General features: G+C 34.1%; 1 protein-coding gene across 1 annotated transcript in view; it reads left to right on the top strand.

Annotated features, from left to right (window-relative positions):
- LAMA2 (laminin subunit alpha 2) overlaps positions 1-27474 on the top strand; it is a 627718-nt gene that overhangs the window by 280106 nt on the left and 320138 nt on the right. The window contains exons 5-10 of the mRNA XM_061207556.1: positions 2078-2257; positions 5511-5600; positions 6999-7116; positions 12466-12644; positions 16795-16894; positions 26580-26740. Of these exons, the coding sequence (XP_061063539.1) occupies positions 2078-2257; positions 5511-5600; positions 6999-7116; positions 12466-12644; positions 16795-16894; positions 26580-26740 (828 nt within the window). The remainder of the gene's footprint in view (positions 1-2077; positions 2258-5510; positions 5601-6998; positions 7117-12465; positions 12645-16794; positions 16895-26579; positions 26741-27474) is intronic.

Below are 27474 nucleotides of genomic sequence, written 5' to 3'. Positions count from 1 at the left end.
ACTGTTCTCCATAGTGGCTGTATCAATTTACATTCCTACTAACAGTGCAAGAGGGTTCCCTTTTCTCCACATTGTCTCCAGAATTTACTGTTTGTAGATTTTTTTGATGATGGCCATTCTGACAGGTGTGAGATGATACCTCATTGTAGTTTTGATTTGCATTTCTCTAATAATTAGTGATGTTGTGCATCTTTTCATGTGCCTCTTGGCCTTCTGTATGTCTTCTTTGGAGAAATGTCTATTTAGGTCTTCCACCCATTTTTTAATATTGAGCTGCATAAGATGTTTTTATATTTTGGAGATTAATCCTTTGTCCGTTGATTCATTTGCAAATATTTTCTCCCATTCTGGGGGTTGTCTTTCATCTTGTTTATGGTTTCCTTTGCTCTTTAGCCTCCTGTGTGTGCGTACACATGCTGTGTGTATGTGTGTGTGTGTTCAGTCCAAAACTTACCACTAAATTTCAATTTCTTTAACAATTTTAATCTCATTTGATTTATTGCATAGGTAATAATGCATTTACAAAGTACAAAAAAGTGAAAGTAGTTCTTCCTATCATTTTACTGAGAGTTTCCTTATTCTTTTGTAAGGTACATATAATTCACTGTATAGATGTATAATTTATTTAACCAGTCTCACATTGATGGATGTTAGATTGTTTCCAGTCTTCTGCTATTACCAAAAAATGTGGTGGGAATTCAATATAGTTTTACATTTCATTAATTACATGTTAATTAGTGATATATATATATATATATATCTGTAGGGTCATTTCCCAGAAGTGGAATTTCTAAGTAAAATATTCTGTGCATTTGTAATTTTGACAGTTATTGCTAAATTCACTTTCATAAGGGCCTGTGCCATTTTACACTCACACCTGTGAGTATGTGAGAATTGCTGTACCTCTTTAGTCTTGCCATCAGGGAGTATTATCAATATTTTAGGATTCTGACAACCTGAAAAAATGGAAAAGGTTTTTAGAGTGGTTTTAATTAACGGTTCTGTTATGAGTGAGGTTCACTATCTTATCAAAAGTTTAATAGCCATTTATATTTCCCTTTCTTTGAATAGTCCTCTTACATCTTTTGTCTGTTTTTGTGTTGTTGGTATTTTTTCTTGTTGATTTATAGGAGTTCTTTAGGCATTAGAAAAATAATTCCTTTATCTGTGATAGAAGTACTTCTTATTTTATCAAATGGTTTATTCCCCATTAGAATTCTCTGCTCTCATGAAATCCCTGTTAGAACATGTGGGCCTCATGCCTCCAAATTACCTTTGGAGGGTAATTTCTTGATCATTTCTCCATTTTTTACCTGGAAAATGGCATGGTTAGATTTGATTTCTTCTGGTGTCAGTTGTGCTAAATTATTTTCCTGAAAAAATTGCCATCCTGTCCAGGTTTTAATATGTTTTCATAGAGTGTATTTTTCATAGAATGTGTTATATCCTTGGTAAATTTTTTGCCTTCTTGATCTATCAATTACTAAAAAACAAACAACAACAACAACAAAAAAACCCAGCTTATTGAAATTTCTCACTGTGCTTGGAGATTTGTGTAGTTTTTCTTGTAATGTGTCCATTTTTGCTCTCTATATTTTAAGGCTATATAATTAGATACTTTCAATTTAGAATAAAAAAATTAAGCTCCTGATGGTTTCTTGTTTTTGTCTGATATTTTGTAACTTTTTTATACCAAGTTTTCTGGTTTCCCACTATATACTACAGTCTTAAATAATGTTAGGGCACAATAATTTTCAGAAAAAGAATGACTTAAGAATTTATAGAAATCCTAGGAAAGTCAAGTAGATGCACTGCCTTGGAACAGAGAAATATGGGTAATTGCAGTATATACAACACACCTGAAATATAAGCAAATAAATTGCATGTATATGTACTAAAGCATTCATAAAATTCCTCAATTACTTCACTGCATTCCAGTAAATAAATATGAACCTGTATCTGCCTGACTAACTGGGAGAAAGGGAGCTTAACTTAATTTTTCTAAGAAAAATTAAACAAAACCAGATATTTAATTTTTGGTAACTTTAATTGTCAAATGATTTCCCACATTGTGTAGATTCACATCTCTTTGATCAATGGGAGACCGAGTGCTGATGATCCGTCTCCTGAACTGCTAGAATTTACCTCTGCCCGCTATATTCGCCTAAGATTTCAGAGGATCCGCACCTTGAATGCCGATTTGATGATGTTTGCTCACAAAGACCCAAGAGAAATTGACCCCATTGTCACACGAAGAGTAAGTTACAATGAATCATACTGGAACTTGTGAATGATATTGCACCCATCGTTTTAATTGTCTGTTAAATAGTTTTAAAAGATATTTTTCAGTGAAGGAGTGAAAGACTTTGAAATTCCACAGACCTTCCTTTGTTTAAATCTAAGCTCTGCCACTTATTAGATGTGTAACATTTATCAAACTTTTTAACATTTCTAAGCTTTAATTTCCTCTTTGGTACAATGGAGATCATAATGCCTAGATCATTATCTTAATTTTGAGGCCTAAGTTAGTTTTTCGACACTTTGGGTAATCCATACTACTATTATAATTGGCTTTGGGGGGGGGGGTTACTACAGGAAGGGAATGGGCTTTGAAACATTTTTGGTTGCAACCCACACTAAGAAATACATTTTGTATCATGACTTAGTACACACACACACACACACACACACACACACACACACACACATCACATGACATCTTGATAACCTTTAATGTGCATAGATCAGCTGGTGATGTGGAAATGCAGATTCGGATTCAGTAGGTCTAGGGCAGAACTGAGAAACTGCAATTCTAATAAATTCCCAGGTGATATGGATGTCACTGTTCTTTGGACCATTTTGTCTAATTAAATAATTTAGCTTTATGCTTCATTAATGAATCACAAGGCACTGCTAGTTCAAAAGAGTGCTGCTATAGGAAAAAAGTGATTATATATACTATTTTATTTTCCTTTATGAATTGAATATCAGGCAAAAATGGTCATAGCATCCTTTCAACAGATCATTGAAAGTAGGAGCTAACAAGTGTTGTTTTCCAGTGTTAAACAGGAATTTGAGAGATTATGACTTAGACGATCAGCCCAAGTTGCTATGAGTGAGAACTGTTCTTTCTCCTATCCACGCCTCACTGTATTCACTGGTTTACTCATCTCCTTTATATGCTGCTGCACAGCCAAGGCACTATTACCAAGAGAGTCAATTCAGCAGTAAATCCATAGAACAAATATATGCTAACAGCGGAGGAGAAAAGAGGATTGTAGGGAGAAACTGAGATTGTGAGAAAAAGCATTGCTCTAGAATGACCCTACTAAGGTTAGACGGTTGCCACCAATTACCAAATTGCTGAACCGTCAGGCTGAATATTGAAGGGTGGTACTTTTCACAATTCCTGAGTACCCCTCACATATTTTCTCTTCTCATTACTTAACTTACTCACACCTAACCTCTCCATCATTACAAAATAACTTTTAAAGTTTTATTGTCCCCATGCAACACATGTTGGATGTTTTAGTGCCCTGTATTTCCAAACCTGAAATAATTTTACCTTGTCTTATATTTCAGTATATTGTAAATTGTCTTATGCAAAAGTAATCATTATTTTTCACCAATGTTTAGATTCTTCACTTGTTAAAAAAAAGATTTTTAATTATAATTTTGGCATGACTTAAAAATACACACCAAGGGGCTTCCCTTGGTGCAGTGGTTGAGAATCTGCCTGCCAATGCAGGGGACACGGGTTCAAGCCCTGGTCTGGGAAGATCCCACATGCCACGGAGCAACTAGGCCCGTGAGCCACAATTACTGAGCCTGTGCGTCTGGAGCCTGTGCTCTGCAACAAGAGAGGCCGCGATAGTGAGAGGCCCGCGCGCCGCGATGAAGAGTGGCCCCCGCTTGCCACAACTAGAGAAAGCCCTCGGACAGAAACGAAGACCCAACAGAGCCATAAATAAATAAATAAATAATTAAAATAGCTTTGAAAAAAAAAAAAATACACACCAAGGAAGACTGAATAATTTGAAGTGAAATTTAATCTTTCCTGACAGTATATCTATCAAAGAAAAAAAATCAGTGGAAATAAATGTGTTCCTTTTATCATCTTTTGCAGAAGGCAGAGAGGGGGTTAGGGTGCACATCTATTATTTATAACTTCATTGTACATGAGCCTTTAAAATAGTGCAGTAAAATTCAACATATAAATATGTTTTTTGAAAGTACTCAAGTTCTGTAAACACTACATATAAATTTAAATATATAAAAATAGTATATTGAATTTTAGCTCCTCTTCATGACGCAGAAATGAAGCATTGCACATTTATATTTAAAGCAAATTTCCCAATTTTAAAAACATCTACAAAACTACTGTATCAGCTTTCTGAGCAACTATTCCTGTTTGTAGCTGTATTATAAGGTGATGAAGTTAGTGAAAAGCAGACTTTTTTATGTCTAAACTAAACCTAAACTTCCTTGCAAGTTACAATAGTGTGAGGTCTAAGTATATCAAGTAAGATAAAGTAACAAAAATATTATAAAAGATACTATACGTAAACAGCAAAAACAAACAAAAAGAATTTTAAAAAGAAGTAAAGAAAAGAAGTAAATTGGAAAAGGGAATTTGTAGTCAGGGAACTTTGTGTCCACCTACTTATTCTCACTAAATATGTGGGTTTTTTTTTTTTTTAGTGTAAATAATTGGAATAATAGAACTATCTACCATAAGTTGGTTATTTGGATTCCGTAAGGTAATATGAAGTACTCTCACAACTATAAAATGCTATATACAAATTAAGTAAAATTTTAAAATAGTCCTGTTCTGTAATTACAAATAATCTTTTAAAAATAGCTGAGTAGATGAACATAATTAGAAACAGTCCTGTTAACTCAGATAGGAAAGTAATTGCATGGACATTTTAACATAATAATGAAAAAAAAGTGTTCTGCACATCTAGTTTACTTCTCACATTATGTTAAATCAATCTTATAATTAATTTTCATTTTCTTCTTGATATGGTTAAGAAATGTGTTGTTATGAGCACTATTTCCCTAAATTTGTTGATTCTTTTCAAATCCATCAAGTAAAACAGTCTGCGTATGATTCATGAACACCGATGTTCCTATAATGATAATAAAAGAGGTTTTCTTTCTTTCAACTTTTATGAAGAATTAGTGCCCTTGCGCCCCCGCCCCATAACAATTTGTTCTCAATAATAAATACTCCAGCATGGAGTATTTGTACTGTGCAGTCCTTTGTACTGTCTGTAAGAAAGAGATTTCTAAAATGCCCACCTAACGTAAATTAGAGGCATTCTGTCCCTGGGCTATGATTTCAATGTGAGGAGTTACTGGATACTTTTGTGAACCTTCTGTTGTTCTCTAGTGCTTCAAACTGAGGATACAAGCAGAAGGCCAAGTTTTTAACTGAATGTTCGCTTTTGTTGCTTTCACCTTGCAGTAGTCTTAATAGGATTTCTCTCTGGATTGCTTTTTTGCAGTATTACTACTCGGTCAAGGATATTTCGGTTGGAGGGATGTGCATCTGCTATGGTCATGCCAGGGATTGTCCACTTGATCCAGTGACAAATGTATGTATATTTATAGGATGCTTAGGTAAAATGAAGCTCTGAACTGTAAAATGCTTCATGAGAAGCTTTGCTGACAGGGACGCTGTGAATGGGTATCAGGTCCCCACTTAACAGAAAGCCATGCCAGGGTGAAATAGAGCTGGCAGGTAGGATGATAGACTTTGAAGGCAGCCATCACAGTATCAGAAAACAGATTAGTTTTCTTCCAAAAAGGCTCCAAACTGGTCTATATATTTTGAAACCTTTCTAGCTATGACAGCCTGCTGTATGATTTAGCTTTAGAGAATGCCTGTCATTAATCAACCTGACCGTTTCTTTTAAGAATTTTCATCAAAAAAATTAATGCAAACAAATGAAAAATGTACATGGAAGTAAATCTAAATGGCCATGGAACCGGAGGCTGAGGTAGGACAGGGGCAGTAAGGAGTAGGGTGGAAGAGAGTATTCAAGAGAGCTTGAAACCGCCAGGTCAGAAAATGCTGGAATCGTTTTGGGTTGAATTTTTCATTAATGACAATGGACTAAATGAACATAACCTAAAAAAGAAGATGAATGAGCATCTGTTTTTCTCAGTCATAAATAAACTGGTGAAATAGAAAATCATCCACTTTATAGTGTATGGAAGAAATATATTCAATAGTAAGATCAGTGAATGTAGCTACCTATGTAAAGATTTTTTTTCCTACTAAAACTGTAATGCAAATGGTATTTCTCAAATAGTATTAGTTTTCTGACTAATGCATCACAGTATTACCTCCTCGGGAAGATTCAAACCCCTGGCATATTTTTCTGGGCAAGGCTGTGGTCCTGCTTTCTTCAGGGTGTGGGCGCTGTCTATCAGGGGTATTGATGAGCAGTATTTCCCAAGCTTTGAGAGCCCACGCAGCAGCTTTGGAGGGCCAGTTCCTGTGATGAAATAAGACTGTACTCAGAACACACACAGACAGGAGATTCAGGCGTGGGGTATTAGATTTCTATTCTATCCATGCCCCTCCATGCCTAGGAATCTACTCTTTCCCCTCTTCCTACACCAAATGTTGATTGTACTTTGAGGGAATCCTTAAAATGGATACATCCCGCCCAGAAGACCTGTGGATCTCCGGAATCAGAGAAGGGATTCTAGTCTTCTAGACTACTCCCAGCTGGGCCTCTTCTCTCTTCTATGTCTGGGCCCAGTGATTCCAGAGCCAGCCTGGATCTCCCTTCCTAAGCTGGTGTTGATCAAATATACCCACTCCCAAGGCTGGCACCTCTTCCTTCCCAGACTGATGGGAGTTTTAGATTTTGGTACATAGTCTTGATGTTTTCTTTTTTCTTCATTCTACCTTTCAGGGGAAGCCCCTCATTTATGGTTCCAAAGAATGCTGAAAGTATGCTTTTTCCCCATTTTTTGACTAGAAATCCCACTGTGAATGTGAGCATAACACGTGTGGTGATAGCTGTGATCAGTGCTGTCCTGGATTTCATCAGAAACCTTGGAGAGCAGGCACTTTTCTGACCAAAACTGAATGTGAAGGTATGTTCCTGACAAGCCAGCACCATGGGTAATTCTTCCTTTCCTGGGGCACAGGTGATATAAACATGTGCTGATTTCAGGTGAGCACATATTTCCAGTTCATATATTTTATCCAAGACAGTAGCTGGTAAGCTCTTTTACCCTCCTGTTTTAGAGTTTTCAAGTTTTTTTTTTTTAATTTGACAAATATTTACCAAGCACCCACGAATTTACCACTGTGTGAGAATAATGAGAAATAGATAAAAGCATAGTATACACTTACTGTCATCAGGGGTGAATCTGAAGCTTATAGCATAATATATATATATAGAAATGTAAGTAAACATTCAGTAAAACCTACAGGGTATAGAGATTACCCTTCTAAACACGTATGTTTATAAAATGGTTCTGTAACCAGTATAGCTCCAGATCCTTCTGCCTGTTCCCTTTGTTCCTCCCCTAAATAGCTTAGGTAAATAGTAGATAGCTTTTGAATACCCATCATCTAATAAATGGAGAAAAACCAGAGGGGAGAGATCAGACCCTACAGGTTAGAGTCAGTTTATTATCTGGGAAAGAAAGGACTCTGATTCATTAGTTATACTTATTAAAGGGTAGTGTTTGGGGGCAGTAGCTGGGAAGAACAGGAGAGTAAAACGTAACAGAGAGAAGGCAGAAAATCAAATTTGTGGAGAAAGAATATTTATTTTAATTATAAGCATTAATATTTTAAATGTGTGGTTTCACATTAATAACAGTATAAAATGCTAATATTAGAAATGGTATCAGTGACAATCATGAGCATAAACTACGCTATAGTAATTATTGGGCAGTGACAACCAAGAAAAAGCCGGTAATGAAAAATCGTAAAACAACTGGCTATGCAAACATTTGCCAACGAATACTCATTTATACTTTAGTATTATCCCTTTTGAAGTTTCTCCTGAAGGGAAATACCCAAGAAAGGTAGAAGATGGCTTTGTAGCCTAATATTGCCTACTGTCCCAACACAGTGACAGGGAAGCTAGAGAAACTTCTGTTTCTAGAGATCTGTTCAGGCCAAGACGAGACCTAAAAACAAAGACTTCTGCTGAACTATAAATCCGAACTAGCCAGAAAGCCCAATTCAATTGAATTCAAATATTAATATTTTAGTGAATCAGTCCTAATCACATTTTTTCGGTTCAATAGGTGTATGTGGTCACCAAAACAGGCTTGGTAGACATTTTAAACCAATACCAACCTTATATATTTATTGAATAAAAATATTTATCATGTATCATGTGTCAGACAAGATAGGTCCTTAAAATTATTGAATTGTAACAGACTTTAATCATAAAATATTCCCCAAACGTAAAATACATTTTCTTTTCAGTTTAAGATTCTGCCTATCCTATCAATGTCTTGAGTCCCTTCGTTTTCTTCACATATCTCTTTTGCTTTCTGATTTGTGTCTGCGTGCTTGTGAAGATATTTTGGTTTAGAAATCACTCATTGTGACTGAGATGTATCTGAGGGAATGGGCCACCACTACCCAGTGTTGTAAGGGGGGGTATCAGATGCCCAGCCCTTGTTTTTTATCATCTACCCCCAACCCCATTCCTGACGATCCCTCAGGATCTCCACAGCTTCTCCCAACAAGAGTAGACATTCATTCCTAAGACTGAATTTAAGTTAAATGACACCATGAATATCTCTTCTCAAACTTCCTTAAATTTGATTAATTTCTCTTCTGCTTGTGGAATATCAGCAGTCACACGTGGAACTTTTGAACATTTGAGGGTAGGGATTCTTCCTGTTGCCTCTGACATTCTATCACAAAGTTATCATGATGTAATGTTAAGTGGATCTGCAGAATCCTTTACCGCTCTCCACTTGTGTATATGTGTTTAAACAAGGAAACAGAAAGGATGGATCAGACTTATTAGCAACAGGGATGGACAAAGCAACACAGAAGGAAATTTCCACTTGCTGCTATATACATTTTTATAAAATAGTGTTATTATAAAACAATTTTATCTTTCTTTGTGGAAGAGATGGGAGGTTGTATTTCCAAACTGAAAAAATAATTTTTTTTTTTTTTTTTGAAATCCACGAATTAAAGATAGGGGTCTTAACCATAAAACCTTGTATAAATATTATGCTTTTGGCAATGTATACATTTGTAAAAGCTTATATGAAAATTTTATTTTCCAAGTTGAATTGTGTTCCAATCACCTCTTAATTTTTAGAAAAATCCTTCTGCAACGTGACAAATCCATCTATAAAATGAATAACTGCCTTCTAATTCATTTGAATTTAATTTTGACTTTTATCAATCTAGCTTATTTGAGGCAGGTTATAACTCTAAAGTGCAAAGGATATGTATTCCATTGCTAAGCCTATACTAACAGACAGTTTCTATCGTGTGTCTTGGACATTCTGTGAAATAACAAACTGCTGATGACAGAGTGAAAAATGGCTCTTTGTGAGTAGGTACTATCCATGTCCTCTAAGGCTATAGATGAAAGCTGTGCAGGCCCAGGACCTTTAAACAGCAGCCAAGGCTGTAGGAAAGGGCCCTCAAACATGGAGTGTGAAAAGGACTGCTCCTCAGGCATCAGTCTTTACCTGCATTAGCTCATGGTTGTAAGTACAGTCAGCAATACTAGTTCTAAATAATGTGAGAATAAATTTGTATTCCTCTGTATTTCCCTCTAGTTGTACTTATAGCAGAAATCTTGACTATTTCTTGCAATATATTTTTACAAGATTTTTGAGAATTTTTGCACATTGTCCTAAAGATATAAAACTGCTTATGATGCCTAGTGATTTATATTTGTGACTACACATCCCCTAGAATACATTTTGAAAACTCTCCATTAATATAGCAAGAGTACTATATCTTAAATCAAAAGCCAACAAGCTGAAGAAGATATTTGCAACAAACAAGAAAAGGAGATAATATCCTTACTATATGAAGAGATCGTCCATAGCAATAAGAAAAAAATTCAAAAACACCTGTTAAAAATGAGCAAAGATGAAAACAGACATTTCTCAGGAAAAAAATATGACATAACCGTATAAAGAAATTATCACACTTATTTATAATTAAGGAAGTATCCATTAAAACAATAAAAGTACTTTTTTTTAACTTACCAAAGTGTTCATTCATTCACTCAACATATGTTTGAATGCTCACCGAATGGAAAATGTTGTTAATACACAGTTTTGGTGAGGCTTTGGGGAAACAGTTTTATCCTATCTATCGGAGGGAGAGTAATCTGACATAGCATTTGCAGAGGGAATTTTTTCAAGTTAATTAAAATTAGAATTTCCCATGCCCCTTGACTAGAAATTGCACATGCAGGAATTTAATCTGTAGATGGACTTGGATAGCTGTACAGGACATTTTATGATCCTTGTCTTTAGTACCCAATTGCTAATACCACCGCTACTGACATTTACAGGGCTGAGTATTTACTGTCTCAGGTGTTCTGCTAGATGATCTGCATTCTCACCACAACCTAAGAGTTAAGTACTAAAATGATGCTAAGACTTGAACTGTCTCCGCAAAGCCACTCAGCTGGCAAGTGCGGAGCCGTCTAACACCAGACCCCCACTCTTACCCCCACCTCCATTGTCCTCCTGGTAGGTACTCAAGTGTTATAAAGGAGAAATCTGGAAACAATGTAACTGCCCACTATTAGGCATCTAATTAATCAAGAAGTACCCAGTGTAGCCTTAGGGAAAACATAATACTAATAGAGAAGGAGTCATGCTATTTACTGTTAGTAAAAAGATAGTTCAGAACAGTATATAAATGTCCCCTTTTATGGAATTAAAAAAAAGATTGAGCTGTGTGCCGCACACAGGCCCGTGCACGTGCATACACATGCATACATACACACACACATATAGATGTGGAAATCAATGCAAGGACACCTAAGAAACTCAACATCTGAGGAAGGACACTGCATAGTATATTTTTTGCCTAGTTCCCATCCTAAAATAAATTCTACCCATTTTTCAAAGCCTTACCCAATTCTTCCTGGGGAAGTAATTTTTCATTCCTCTGAACTCCTGTAATGTGATATGAAAAAGAAAAGGAGGAGAAGAGGAGAAGGGGGCTACGAAAACATAGAGGATGAAGATGAGAGGAAGTGGAACAGGGAAAATCAATTGGGAACTTATTTATAATGCATTATGCTAATGATTTTACGTGCATTTTAAATATCCCTACCTAGTAATTACTACTGACCACTTCATGTTTTATATGGAAACTGAGCCTTAATGAAATGAAGTTCTCTACCTCACAGGATTACTAAGGAGTGAAGAGGACACCCAAATCCAAGACTGGCACAAAATAGCGTGATCTCAGCACTGAGCAAACCAGCTCTCATCTTGTCCTGATACCTTGGCACTTATCGTACAGCTTTTTCTTATCAGATAACTTGAAGGGATTGTGGTAGTGGTTGGCCCTGCAGACTCTGGAGCCTGACTTCAGAGTTTGGCTTACAGTACTGATTTGGTGAACTTTTACTAGTTACTTCACTTCTCTTTGCTTGAGGTTCCTAATATATGAAAAGAGGTTAATAGAGTCCGTAAGTCACAAAACTATTTGAGAATTAAAATCAGTGGTAATAAATATAAAACATTTAGAACAGAATGTGGCATATAAAAAAAATCCGTAAGTTTTAGTTATGATTAGTAGTAAAAGAAAGGAATAACATTTGACTCTTGAACAACATGGATTTGAACTGCAGGGGTCCACTTATAGGTGGACTTCTTTCACTAAATGCAGACAACAGTGCTACAGTACTACACAATCCGTGGCTGGTTGAATTGGGGGATGAGAAACCAAGGACAGGGAGGGCTGACTGCAAAGTTATACTCTAAGATTCCATTGCGCAGAGGATTGGTGCACTTAACTCCTGCATTATTCAAGGGTCAAATGTATATACTAAGCATCCTCTTTACCCGTAGTATCTAACACAGAGGTTCACATATAATAATTATTCATTACAGATTACATGGATGTTAATCATTCAGTACGATACTTCATTAATTTGTTTGTCATAATAGGAAATTGTAGGGTGAATTATGTGAAATACCAGTTTTATAAGATAAAATCAGTCAAATATTGGCAATTTCATATGCTTCAGCTTAATTTATGTTTTAACTATTTCAAGTTCCATTAAAACATGCAAATTTATTAATATCTCTAATAAATCGAAGTACTTTCTAGATACCTTTGTATTGATTATATATATATATATAGTAATATAATTTTCCATATGGTATAAAAATCTCTTATGTAACAAAATATTATTTTTAAATATATCTGAAATCTGAAATTAATGTTTATAAATTTATTTTTCCCTAATGCAGCCTGCAATTGTCATGGGAAAGCTGAAGAATGCTATTATGATGAAAATGTTGCCAGAAGAAATCTGAGTTTAAATACACATGGAAAGTACATTGGAGGGGGTGTGTGCATTAATTGTACTCGAAACACTGCTGGTATAAATTGTGAGACATGCATTGATGGTTTCTTCAGACCCAAAGGGGTAAAGTATGCTTTTTCTTTCATTAAGTATTATTTTGGCTTTTTCAGACAGAGATGTATTATAGGGAAAAATAATTTTGATAGCTTCTCTAAATAGCTGGACTTCAAATTCTCAAAGGTGACTAGAAATATTTCATAGTAGAAACTGTATAAATCTTTCAGGATGTGATATAAAATATTTCCATCTCTCCAGAAAGTCCCATTGTGCCTCATTCCAGTCACTCACCACCCCTAGGCAAACTCTGTTCTGATTTTTAGAGCATAAATTAGTTTTGCCTCTTAGTGAATTTCCTAAAAATGAAATCATAAAGTACATAAAATTTTTGGTCTTCCTTTCACTCAATTTAACATGTTAAGATTTATTCATGTTGTACACATCAGTAGTTATTTCTTTTTAAAAAAAATATTGCTAAGGAGTAGTCCTTTGCATGAACATATCTTAATTTTTAATCCATTCTCCTGTTGGTGGATATTTGGGTCATTTCCAGTTTTTGGTTAGCTCCTATAAAACAATTTTATATGAGTATTTTTGTGGGCATGTGTTATTAACCTTGTGTAAATATCTAGGAGTAGAGTACTTGTTTCATAGGGTAGATATATGTTTGACTTTATAAGATACTGCCAACATTTTGTCAAGTTAGTAATACTGTTTTACATGTTCACCAAAAATGTATGTAAATTCTAGTTCTTCCATATTATCTCTATTATTTGGTCTTGACTATCTTTTTGAATTAGCCATTCTAGTGGATGTGGGTGTAGTAGGTATGGCAAGTGGGTACTAGGCAATCACTAAGTCGTTGCCATCAATGCTTGGTGCTACAGCAGATCTTCTATTATGAATTTACAGCAGATCCCATGGATTAAATTCTTATTTTAAGTGTTTATTGGCTATTCCTATATCTTCTCTTGTGAAGTATTTCTTCAAGTCAAGAAATTGTTCTTTTTTATTCTAGAAATGTTATAATTTTAACTTTTAGGGCTATGGCCCATCTCAAGTTAATCTTTGTGTAGGGTATGAAATAATGATTGAGATCTATGTGGTTCATCTGTTGTGCCAGCACCATTTTTGGAAAAATACTTTCTTTTTCTCTTTTAAATTGTTTTGAGGCATTTTTTGAAAATCAGTTGATCTTTTGGGTCAACATCTGGAGCCCCAGTTCTGTTCCATGGATTTATTTGTCCATCTTTGTGGTAATGGCACACTATCTTGATGACTTTAGCTTTAATAAAACTAGGATTCAGAAACATATGTACACTAACTTTATTCTTCCTTTTGAAGATTGTTTTGGCTATAGTAGTTTCTTTACATTTCCATACAAATTTTAGAATCAACTTCTCAATGACAGAAATATTAGTTGGGATTGTTGTATAGAATCTAAATGCAAATATGGAGAGAACTAACACTTTAACAATATTGAGTCTTCCAGTCAATGAATATAGTATGTCTCTTCACTTATTTCTATCTTCTTTAATTATTCATATCAGTGTTTTCAGTGTAGAGATCTTGCATGTCTTTTGTTAATTTTGTATAATTTCCTTCTGCCTGAAGAACTTCCTGTAGCTTTTTTTTTTAATAGGGCAAGAATTGATGGTGACAGTTTCTCTCAGGTTTATTTCATCTGAAAATGTCTTTATTCTACCCTTATTACTGAAGTATATTTTTATTACACGCAGAGAGATGTTTGTTTTTCTTTCAGTACTTTAAAGATATGGTATTTTCTTGGGCTTCCCTGGTTGCGCAGTGGTTAGGAATCTGCCTGCCAATGCAGGGGACACGGGTTTGAGCCCTGGGCTGGGAAGATCCCACAGGCCTCGGAGCTACTAAGCCCGTGAGCCACAACTACTGAAGCCCACGTGCCTAGAGCCCATGCTCCGCAACAAGAGAAGCCACCGCAATGAGAAGCCTGCGCACCACAAGGAAGAGTAGCCCCTGCTCACCACGACTAGAGAAAAGCTTGCACGCAGCAGTGGAGACCCAAGACAAACAAAAATAAAATAAATAAATAAATTTATTTAAAAAATAGATACGGTATTTTCTGGATTTCACTTATTCTAATGAGAAGGCACCCATCATTTGCATTTTTTTTCTTCTATATATAATGTGTCTTTAATTCTCTGACTGATTTCAAAATATCCTCTTTTTATTTGCCTTTTAGCAGCCAAAAGATGTATTGGCAAACTATGACCTCTAGATCAAATTTGGCCCATGGCCTATATCTATATGGCCTGCAAACAAATAATTTTTTTTTTTTTACATTTGTAAAAGTTTGTTAAAAGAAAAAAAAGAAGGAGGCGGAGGAGAAGGAGGGGAGGAGAAAAAGGAGAGGAAGGGAAAGGAGATGGAACAAAAATGAAAAGAACAACAAAAAAATTAAGGAAAAGAAAAAGAAGAAGAAGATGAACAAGAACTAGGTAGAAGAGGAGGAGGAGAGAAGGAGGAGGAAGAGAAGAAACAAACCTTATGTGCCTTACAAAGCCTACAATTTTATTTACAGAAAAAATTTTCCAATCTCAGAATTGGACCATGTGTATCTAAATGTGGCTCATCATTGGAATCATAAATCATATTTATAAGAGCTAAGAATTTATCCTAAAGAAATTTATTGCTGTATGCACACAGAGAGTTTTGTTTTGTTTTTTTTCATGTCTTGGTTTTCTCTTGGTTAGAAAGCCCTTCTCCCAATTCCACTCTCAAATTGCTACTCATACTTCAAGCTCCAGTCTAAATGTCCCTTTTTCTGTGAAACATTGCTTGACTTCATTGTGTTATTACTCTCTCTTCTTTTGCCCCAGAACGCTCTGCTTGTGTGTCTATTTTATCACTTTGCACATTCTATTTAATCAATATCTTTCAAGTCTGCTATTCCTGTAAGCTTCTTTAAGGCAGAAATCAGGCCTTATCTGTGCTTTGCACAGTCCTTACTTCATAATAGGAAGTGAATGAATGGGTCTTAAACAAATGATGATTTTGAAACTTATCTGTGGATATAGTTGATTGAATTCTATCAGACATGTAAATATTTCTCTACTTGTGAAACTTTGACTTATATTAGCAAACAGGTTTTCATTTATCAATTAAACCTAGATATATACATATATAAAACTGTATTTTATGGGAGAAACATGTATATATACTTATATACACAATTTTTTATATATACTCAGAGTATTTTAGTATTTCCTAGGCAAAGAATTTATTTTTTTTGTTCTTATCCTATTGCATCTTGAAAATAAGTGTTGTATATTTGGTACATTAGCACGGTCTAGGTGTGTTTAATTAAAATATTCTAACATTAAAAACTACTAGTTGTATTGTGTATTTAAAGTATGTGAAGAATCTTATGAGATGCTTTATATGTTATTCCTCTTAATTTGAATTTAATAACATCACTAAAGTTTCTACTATTATCCTCCTATTATCAGGAAGTAAATAAATTGCAGGAGGCCACATAGCCAGTAAGTGGACACAGTGGGATATGAGCTCAAGCCTTCCTAATTACAGAGTCTACATTGTTTCCCCCCAGATTATGCTGCCTCCTGAGAAAGTCAAATTTTTAATGTAAATATTTAACATCTTTTTCAAGCACCAAATATAAATTTCTATTTAATTAGCTATATCACGATCAATGTAAAAAGTTTTCGAAAAATTAATTTGGGGAAAAATTACTAATTTTGAACTATGTTATAATAAAACAGTAAGGAAGATTTTATTATGGAATGTATATTTCTCTAATATTCTAATGTTCTCTATATAAGCAAACATTGTTCTTTTTGTTTGTAATGATAATGATACTGTGATTATAAAAGAAAGAGATGCATACTGAAATGTGTAGGGATTAAAAGACTCTTTATTTGGGATTTTCTTTAAAAACTTCAGCAAAGAATAAAACGTGATGAATCATATAGCAAAATCTTGATAATTGTTGAATCTAGGTAACAAATATTTAGTAGTTTATTATACTATCCTCTTTATTTCTGTGTATCCACTTAGATGAAACGGATTTTAGAAAATGCAAACATATAATAAAGAAAATTTCTTATATTCTCATTTTCTAAATATAATTTATTATTTATTATTAAAATTTGCTTTAAAGGCTTGCTGAATTGAAAAATTTAGTGTGTTTAAAACAGAATTTTATTATTTTTGTTAGATATCTCCAAATTATCCAAGACCATGCCAGCCATGCCATTGTGACCCAGTTGGTTCCTTAAATGAAGTCTGTGTCAAGGATGAAAAACGTGCTCAACGAGGTGAGAGCTATAGTAGAAGGCCATTGTTCTGATGAAAGGACAACTAAAGCCAAGTGTGATTATTTTCAGAAGAACATGTTGCAGTAAATTTCATTCATGTAATAAATTTTTTCTTTTTTTTTTTTTTTTTTTCTTGGCTGCGTTGGGTCTTTGTTGCTGCGCGCGGGCTTTTTTCTCTAGTTGCGGTGAGTGGGGCTATTTGTTGCGGTGCGCAGGCTTCTCATTGCGGTGGCTTCTCTTGCAGAGCACAGGCTCTAGGTGCCTGGGCTTCAGTAGTTGAAGCATCCAGGCTCAGTAGTTGCCGCACGTGGGCCCCAGAGCACGTGGGCTCAGTATAAATTTATTATTATAACTATCAATGTCCCCTACAGGAAGTAGTTTTTAATTCATCTCAATAATTATGTTTATGTTTAATTATACTTTAAAAGCAAGAAGAGTTGAATCATTTGTTTTGCATTAGTATACATGTGTATATACATATATACACATATATACATATTTACATATCTATGTATATCTTCTAGTCAATTATAAATCTGTGGTGTATGTAATTTTTTGATGTCTTGTTATTTATTATATTGCTTTGTAGCATGTATGATTTCTAGGGTGAAATGACAGTGTTCATTGAGGGATGTGTGTGCTACAATGGGAAGAGCGAATAGATGAGATCACAGACTAAGATGTAGTTAATAATACAGAAGGCGAGAAGTCTACATAAAGGGCTGTAAAAGGCAGTAGGAATGAGTTAATGAAGGGAAAGAGGCTGACATTAATTTAAGACAAAACCTTCTTTGAGGACTGAAATTCACGATGAACTCCAAACATTAAGGAATCAAATGCCAAATTAACTCTTTGATGTAATATGTTTAGGAGCTACTTCCAGGAAAGTTGCTTGCCAAAGTAGAAAATTCATAGAATATATCTGGAACTGTTTCTTTATATTTCTAAGACTGGATTCTTCTCTTCTGTGGATAGACTAAAATAAATCATGGCTATGCTATAGGCTTTTTCCCCGAAAGACCTTCTATTTAAAAGACTGGCAGTATTTCTTTGGCACAGTTTAGCTTACCTGCTTTCTTTACAAAACTATTTGATTATCTGTTTAAACCTTACAGTCTTAAATCTTAAAAGATTAAAAAATGATTATTTAAAAACTCAAATGGTGAATTATTGATGTCACTTTTCATTTTATGGTCCCTTATCTTTTTATGGTAGCAACTAAATCACATTATTTTGAGCAATGTAATTTAATTTTATCCCCTGAGTTTAAAATGGTAGGTATTTTGTTGTTGAAAAAAGTGATTAAAAAAATAGAAAAGTAGAAAAATGAGTATTCAATGCAGTGGTAATTCAGCATAGTACTATTATTAACATTTGTGTGTTAAGTTTACATGATGAATTTTTCCCCATATCCGTTCGTTTCTCTGAAATCTGGTTTTAGCTCCTGAATGCAGTACTCAACTTTGAATAGATATTAAGATTGTTTCGAAATTTTGTATATTTTAACCAATGCTTTAATGAAGATCTCTGGATATAAACATTTTTCAATTATTTTTTTCCTCTGTGCTCTGTCTAAATTCTTTTTTCCAAATTGTGGTATAGTTGATGTACAATATTATATAAGTTACAGTTGTACAAAATAGTGATTTTTCAATTATTATAAAAACAACACATGGTCAAATAAAATTTTAACAGTAGGGAAGGGAATAAAATAAACAGCAAAGTGTCCTCTTCAACTTATTCACCTCTAGTCTCATTTCCAAATTTAATCACACTGATCCTTTCTTCCTATTAAGTTCTTTTGGAAGAACTTATCTTTCAAACAATGTCTGAATAATATTCTTAGTATTTTTCATCACCATTAAATATTGCCTATTGACTGTCCATCTTGGAACACAAACATTTCATTCATATCACCTTCTTCCTTCTTTCTACCATTCATATCTTTTTATCATTTTTTTCTTCTATGGTATTTTTAGCATGTTAAATAAAAAGTTTAAATTCCTATTTTTTGATTTATTAAAGTTGGACTTTATCCCTTGAGGTCATACTACACAAACTGAGAAAAAGACCATCCTTACATGCTCCCCTGATCTTCAACCTACCTGACAATGTCTGTCAATTGCATCTTCACCTTTTCAAAAATTGTGTAGAGATATTTGGTTCCAGGCCAATAATTAATTTTTCTAATTTTAAATTGAAAGCAATAATCAATATTTGTAATATTATAATTAGATCTATTTTATTCAATATGGGCTTGAGTTGAATAATTAGACATATAACCATGATACATTTTTCTCTTCCTGTTTAGTCTGATGATCTCTTTAGGAAACAGTCTCAGATGTAGTCTAATGATTTGGATTTCTTAGTCAGAATGAATAACCAGATCGTGAGAAATGATGTTCACTATCTCATTGGCATTAACCTGATTACTAGAGAAAACCAAATATTTTGTGTGTGAATTTTCTGTTTCTTTAATTTTCTTTTTGGTGTAAGGTGGTTTTTTTTCCTCCATAGATTTGTAAGAGCTCTAATAGTATGTCATATTTGTTATGAACAATTTCTAGCTTTTCTTTGTGTCTCATTATTATAGATAAGAATTTTTAATGTATATAATTTAAAAATTTTTATATAATAACCTATGAAAATTCAGAAAACCCACTTTAGCTATAATAATGACATTATGCTAAAATTATTATGCATAGTAATATTTTTCTATTGGATTTCTTACATGCCTTTATAATCCTAAAATTCTTATCTACTCCAAGTTTAGACAAATTGTTTATTTCTTTAGTTTTTATTTCCTTTTATTCTTCCAGTTTTATTGAATTATAATTGACATACAACACTGTTTAAGGTGTTCAGTATAATGATTTGACTTTCATACTTCATGAAATGATGACCACAATAAGTTTAGTGAACGTTCATCATCTCGTATAGATACAAAATAAAAGAAAAAGGAAAAAAATTTTCCTTGTGATGAGAACTCTTAGGATCTACTCTGTTAACAACTTTCATGTATAACATACAGCAGAGTTCATTATATTAATCATGTTGTACATTACATCCCTTGTACTTATTTATCTTATAACTGGAAGTTTGTACCTTTGACCACTTTCATCTTGACCACTTGATTTCTTTTTATGATACTTAATTCTTTAATCCATCTGGAATTTATTTTGGTATATTTTATAAGAAAAGTTTCTCACTGCATTTTGTTTTTCTAATAGTCTCTTTTAATTCACCTATATTTAATATTATTTTTGTTTCTTTAAACATATTAAATACAGTCCCCCCTTATCCCTGGGGGTATGTTTCAAGAGTCCCAGTGGATGCCTGAAACTGCAGATGGTACCAAACCCTGCATATACTATGTTTTTTTCCTATACAGACATACCTGTGATAAAGTTTAATTTATAAATTAGACACAGCAAGAGTAACAACTAATAATAAAATAAAACAGTTATAGCAATATACTATAATAAAGTTATGTGAATGTGGTCTTTCTCTCTCAAAATATCTTTTTGTACAAATGCCATGCCTTTTTCATCTTAACCAAACACTTATCATGCCCTGTGGTCAAAACTTTTACAATTTGAGGTGCAACAGCAAAACTATCACAAATTTCTTTTTCCTTCTTCACAATTTCATAGATAGAAGATTTGTTCTTACAGTAGACCTTAACAACCTCAGCATACAGTTTTTCTTTCTTAAGTTGAAAAATTTCACCTTTTCACTTAAAGGAAGCATTTCATGGCTTCTCTTTGACATATCTGAATTGCCAGTATCACTACTCATATTTTGGGGCCATTATTAAGTAAAATAAAGGTTACTTGAACGCACGCACTGCAAAACCTTGACAGTCAATCTGAAAACCAATATGGCTACTAAGTGACCAGTGGGATGAGATATGCTGCAAAAAGGGATGATTCACATCCTGGGCAGGACAGAGTGGGAGGGTGCAAGGTTTCATCACTGTACTCAGAATGGTACTTGATGTTAAACTAATGAATTGTCTGTTTCTGGAATTTTCCATTTAATATTTTTCGACTGTGTTTGACCACAGGTTAACTGAAACCATAGAAAGTGAAACTGCAGATAAGAGAGGACAGCTCTATGTTTATTTTATAATTTGTATCTGTTACTAGTATTCTCTGCTATCTATTTGATTCTGCAGTTTGATTTTTCTGCTAAGTCTTTATCAAGGCCTTGTTTTCTTGTGTGTTTCATGATTGTGTGTGTGTGTGTGTGTGTGTGTGTGTGCACATACCTGTGTATTTTCTAGTTTACCCTTTCAGGAGTCTTGAGTTTATATGTAAAGTTCTCTGATATGTCCTCCTAACTTGAGTAGTACCTAGATTTGTCTTTCGTTCCATAAAACCATGCTCCATGCTCTAGACTAGTTAATCAGAATTAGTCAACTTCAGGAAAGACACTGGTTTAAGGACTGGCTTACCACTCTAGAAAGTAATTTTTTTAGTTTCTGATCTCCAAGGGGTTTCTCTATTTCATAACAGCACAACCATTTTATATATCTCTCTCTCTGCTGTCTATCTTTAATTTCATCCTGCATAGTCAAGTGTTCTGAACGAGGAAGTCTTTATGGATATTTACTTCATAATATTTCCAGAAACAAACATTAATAGACATTGTTTATTACTTGCAGTATTTCTGCATTTGGTCTCAAGGTCTGGAGATTTTAACATCAGAAACAAATATTAATTTGGGGGAATGCTTCTGCAACCTTGATTGAACGGATTTCTTTTCCATTTGACTTATACATATGATTTAAAAAAATAAATGTATTAATGTTAAACGATACAGGCATACCTCAGAGATATTGCAAGTTCAGTTCCAGACCACTGTAATAAAGCAAGTCACACTAATTTTTGGTTACCCAGTGCATATTAAAGTTATGTTTACACTATACTGTAGTCTCTTAAGTGTGTAATAGCATTATGTCTAAAAACACAATATCTTAATTAAAAAAATACTTCCTTGCTAAAAAATGCTAACCATCATCTGAGCCTGTAGTGAGTTGCAATTTTTTGCTGGTGGAGGGTCTTGCCTTGATGTCAATGGCGGCTGACAGATCAGAGTGGTGGTGGCTGCTGAAGGCTGGGATGGCTGTGGCAATTTCTTAATATAAGACACCAGTGAAGTTTGCCACGTTGATTGATTCTTCCTTTCATGAACGATTTCTCTGTAGCATGTAATGCTATTTGATAGTATTTTACGCACAGTAGAACTTCTTTCAAATTTGGAGTCAATCTTCTTAAACCCTGTGGCTGCTTTATCAACTAAGTTTATGTAATATTTTAAATTCTTTGTTGTCAGTTCAATAGTCTTCACAGCATCTTCACCAGGAGTAGAATCCATCTCAAGGAATCACTTTCTTTGCTCATCCAGAAGAGGCAACTCCTCATTCATTAAAATATAACATGAGATTGTGGCAGTCCAGTTCCATCTTCAGGCTCCACTTCTAATTCTATTTCTCTTGCTATTTCCACCACATCTGCAGTGACTTTCTGCACTGAAGTGTTGAACCCTTCAAAGTTATCCATGAGGGTTGGAGTCAACTCCTTTCCAACTCCTGTTAATGTTGATATTTTGGCCTCTTCCCATGAATCTCAAATGTTCTTAATGGCATCTAGAATGGTGAATCCTTTCCAGAAGGTTTTCAATTGACTTTGCCCAGAGTCATCAGCAGAATCACTATCTATGGCAGCTGTAGCCTTAGGAAATACATATTTTTAATGATAAGACGTGAAAGTCAAAATTACTTCTTGATCCATGGGCTACAGAATAGATGTTGTGTTAGCAGGCCGGGAAACAACATGAATTTCATTGTACATCTCCATCAGAGCTCTTGGGTGACCAGGTTCATTGTCAAGATGATCAGTAATATTTTGAATTGAGTCTTTTTTTTTGAACAATAGTTCTCAACAGTGGGCTTAAAATATTCAATAAACCATCTTGTAAACAGATGTGCTATCATCCAAGTAGAGTAGATTTAGTATAATTCTTAAGGGCCCTGGGATTTTAGGAATGGTAAATGAGCATTGACTTCAACTTAAAGTCATCAGCTGCGTTAGCTCCTAATAAGAGAGTCAGTCTGTCCTTTGAAGATTTGAAGCCAGGTGTTGACTTCTCCTCTCTAGCTATAAAAGTCCTAGATGGCATCTTCTTCCAATAGATGCCTGTTTCATCTACACTGAAAATCTGTTGTTTAGTGTCCTCACCTTCGTGAATTATCTTAGTTAGATCTGGATAACTTGCTGCAGCTGCTTCATCAGCACTTGCTGCCTCACCTGACACATTTATGTTATGGAGACGGCTTCTTTCCTTAAGCCTCATGAAACAACTTCTGCTAGCTTCAAACATTTCTGTAGCTTCCTCACCTCTCTCAGCCTTTATAGAATTGAAGAGTGTTAGGGCCTAGCTTTGGATTAGGTTTTGGCTTAAGGGAAGGTTGTGGCTGGTTTGATCTTCTATCCAGACCAATAAAACTTTTTCCAGATCAGCAATATGGCTGTTTCACTTTCTTAACATTTGTGTGTTCACTGGAGTAGCACTTCTAGTTTCCTTCAAGAACTTCTCCTTTGCATTCACAACTTGGCTAACTGGTGAAAGAGGACTAGCTTTAGACCTTATTTCGGCTTTTGACATGCCTTTCTCGCTAAGCTTAATTATTTCTAGCTTTTGATTTAAAGTGAGAGACATGCAACTCTTCCTTTCACTTGAGCACTTAGAGGCCATTGTAGAGTTATTAATTGGCCTAATTTAAATATTGTGTTTGAGGGAACAGGGAGGCCTGAGGAGAGGGAGATGGGAAATGGCCAGTCTGTGAGCAGTCAGAACACACACAACATTTATAGATTAAGTTTGCTGTTTTATGTGTGTGTGGTTAGTGGTGCCCCAAAACAATTATAATAGTAACATCAAAGCTCTGATCTCAGATCACCATAACAAATATAATAATAATGAAAAAGTTTGAAATATTGGGAGGATTATCCAAATGTGGCACAGAGACACAAAGTTAGCAGATGCTGTGGGAAAAATGGTGCCAGTAAATGTGCTCAATGCAGGGGCAAACCATCAATGTGTAAAAAACAAAATATCTGCGGAGCACAATAAAACAAAGTGAAATAAAATGAGGTATTTATATTACCAAAATAAATTCTACTAGGTCATCATGGAAGGTCCTTTTAATTTACAGTACTTTAGGGTTCAGCCTGGTGTTTATTTTATTTAGGATTTTCTCATCTGGATTCATATGTTAACTTGTTCCTGACTCTGACACCTGCCAGCTGTGCTACCTTGGCAAATCACTAAATTTCTCTGTGTCTTAGTTTCCTCATCTGTAAAGCGGGGAAGATAATAGGGTCTACCTCATATTGTTATTTTGAATGTTAACTCAATTAGCATATGTGTAGTGTGTAAGCAAAGTGTAAAGCCTAGCATAAAATAAATGCTATTTAAATATTAGTCGTTATGTTTATTTTGGATTATCTTTGTTAGATTTTTATATCATGTATTCACTAGCTTAATAAACTGAATTACCTACCTCTCTGTTTTTTATATGCTCCATAAGAGTTTCAAACTTTGAAAACACTGTAAAAATTAACTGGTACTGAAATATTTTTGTGGGAATTCTTTCATCATTTGTCCTCTTTTGACATCCTTAATTAGCTTTGTCTAAGTTTCCTTTTTTTGCTTCCTTTTCTTTTTGTTTATGTTTCAAATCTACCTTCTTTCCCAGGGTGTTTATTTTGGTTTTTAAAATTTTTTTATAATTACATGAATTAAGTTTTAATTTATTTACATTTTTTAAAATAATGGAATATTTAAGCCTAAAAGTTTGGCTTCAGTTTTTCAACATCCAATGAACATTGCTAAGTTCCTTTCTTACTGCTTTTATATTCTATTTAAAAAACTATTTGATCTGCAATTGAAGTCTTGATTTTCTTTTTAACCTAAGAGTTATTAGGAAGAAATATTTATTAATTTTTAGAGTGGCTGAGTTTTGCATAAAATTCTATCTTCATGTTTGATATTCATAATTAATTTAATCCTAATTTAATGTGGTATTTGTTACAAATATAGAAGTAGCAATTTATGTTAAGAAAATAAGCCTTAAATAATTTCTGCTTTGAGAAATTGAACATTTTTGTGGATTAGTTAATAAGCTACAATAAATATTTATATGCCATTTAATATATAATTCAACATTATTAGATTATTCAAATTTTTATGTTTTGCTTTTTACTAATTCATGTGTAAATATTTAAAGTTGGTAGGTTAATGTCATTCTCAGCCATTGATTTTGGGGCAATTTTTCTTTGATTTCCAATATCTTTCATTGTCTATATTTTTTTGTACTTCTAATTAGTGCTTATTTGGAACATAAATATAATAACTTAAATTATGTTTTTATTGTACCTTTAATAATGTAAACAGAGAGATTGTTCTATTGAATTTATTTTAATTGAATTCTACTTTGGCCCTCATTAATATTACTACAACTGTTTTTAATTTTCTGTATGCTTTCCTAATGTATATTTACCTTCTTTTATTTTTAATATTTCTTGTCATTTTGTCTATTTCTTGTGAACATTACATGCACATATTTTTAATTGAAAGAGTAAGACTAACTCACTTATGTATTGTTAGTATGTATGTTTGGCACACTTTCTGTCATTGTTTTATGTTTTCTCAGCATAATGTTTCCTTGCTTTTTTCTCCCTTCTTTTGTTTTTTGAGTGGACTATATTTTACTGATTTGCTCTTATATTTTTCCAGATTTTGAAGGTCAATAACTTGTATTCATTCATGTGTTTTTTTTTCTATTTTTCTAATCAAAGACAAGAATAAAAATTGTCTTTTGCATTTCTCTATTTAAAATGAAAAAGCAAATTTAAATGGCTATTATTTCCCTCCTCTATTCCTTTTTATCCCCCAAATATGTATTCCCATGAACACCCTCGGTCTCTTTTAAAAATTTACTTTATTGAAGTATAGTTGATTTACAATGTTGTGTAAATCACAGCCAAGTGATTCAGTTATAGATATATATACATTCCTTTTCATGTTCCTTTATATTATGGTTTATCACAGGATATTAAATATAGTTCCCTGTGCTATACAGTAGGACCTTGTTGTTTATCCATTCTCTATATAAATAATTTGCATCTGCTACTCCCAGTCCATCCTTCCCCCAACCCTCTGTCGCTTGGCAACCACAAATCTGTTCTCTAGGTCTGTGAGTCTGTTTCTGTTTGGTAGATAAGTTCATTTATGTCATATTTTAGATTCCACATATACGTGATATCATATGGTATTTGTCTTTCTCTTTCTGACTTACTTCACTTAGTATGATAATCTCTAGTTGTACCCATGTTGTTGCAAATGGCATTATTTCATTCTTTTTTATGGCTGAGTAATATTCCATTGTATATATGTACCACATCTTCTTTATCCATTCATCTGTTGATGGACATTTAGGTTGAACACCCTTAGTCTTTTTCTTTGTTGTACGTAGTGATGTTGTACTTAGATGATTGTTGTTAGGTTTTCTTTTCAAGTAGTTTATTTTTACACCCAAGGCACTTTCCCATCTTGTGATAGTCTGAGGGGGGTTATGAGTCAGTTAGAAAATATTGATATGTGTCTCATCTACCATTAGGTCTGGCACCTGGGTCCTGTCATTGCAAACCTGGCTTCAGAGGGGTGAGCTGTGATCGGTGTGCCAGGGGCTACACTGGCTACCCAGACTGCAAACCCTGTAACTGCAGTGGTGCAGGGAGCACAAATGAGGACCCTTGTTTTGGATCCTGTAATTGCAAGGTACGTTGTTTATTCTAGTAATGTCCCGTTGTTTAGAGCAAAGGTCATTTTTCTTGGTTTCTGTCATATATCTGCAGGCATTAAGCAATTGGAACTTCTGTAAATCTCCATTCTCTATTCTATTGGTGGCATTCCTGTAAGTGTCTTTAGAACCAGGTTCACTGCAGCAAGACACATGCCATTTGTCTAAAAACCTACAAATACAGACGATAAGTCACCTTAGGAATGTGTTATTTTATAACAAAAACACGTTTCCCCCACTACCTATCTAGTCTGTTAATTTTAAAATACACAACACTAAAACTAGCAATCCTTTAAATCTACTGTACACTCAAAACTACTTTAGCTTTGTATCTAATTCTGAAAATAATTCTGTCAAGGGTTTTATTCTAGATTTTTAAATAATCTTCTGAATTTGAACCCAGATAGGTCTGAAAATACCATGTTCAAAATCCTCTGTTTAATTACCAAATAATGTGAGAAACCCTAGTGGAATTGATTAAACGCTCAATATTTCCTCCCAAGAGTACTTTCAGAAATACAACTTTATTTGTTGTATACACTCAGATAACAGCTCATCGTGTTAACACCAAGGGATATATTACACCTGCAGCTTATACACATAGGGGAAACATAGAGGCAAGCCCAAGTCTAAAATGATAAAACTGATTTCCTTTAGCTATAGTAATCAGTTCCAAAACGTTCAGATCAGACAGTGTTAGCTATATTAGCTG

Source organism: Eubalaena glacialis, chromosome 12 (assembly GCF_028564815.1).
Source record: "Eubalaena glacialis isolate mEubGla1 chromosome 12, mEubGla1.1.hap2.+ XY, whole genome shotgun sequence".
NCBI lineage: Eukaryota > Metazoa > Chordata > Mammalia > Artiodactyla > Balaenidae > Eubalaena > Eubalaena glacialis.
This window is presented reverse-complemented; position numbering and strand designations above follow the sequence as displayed.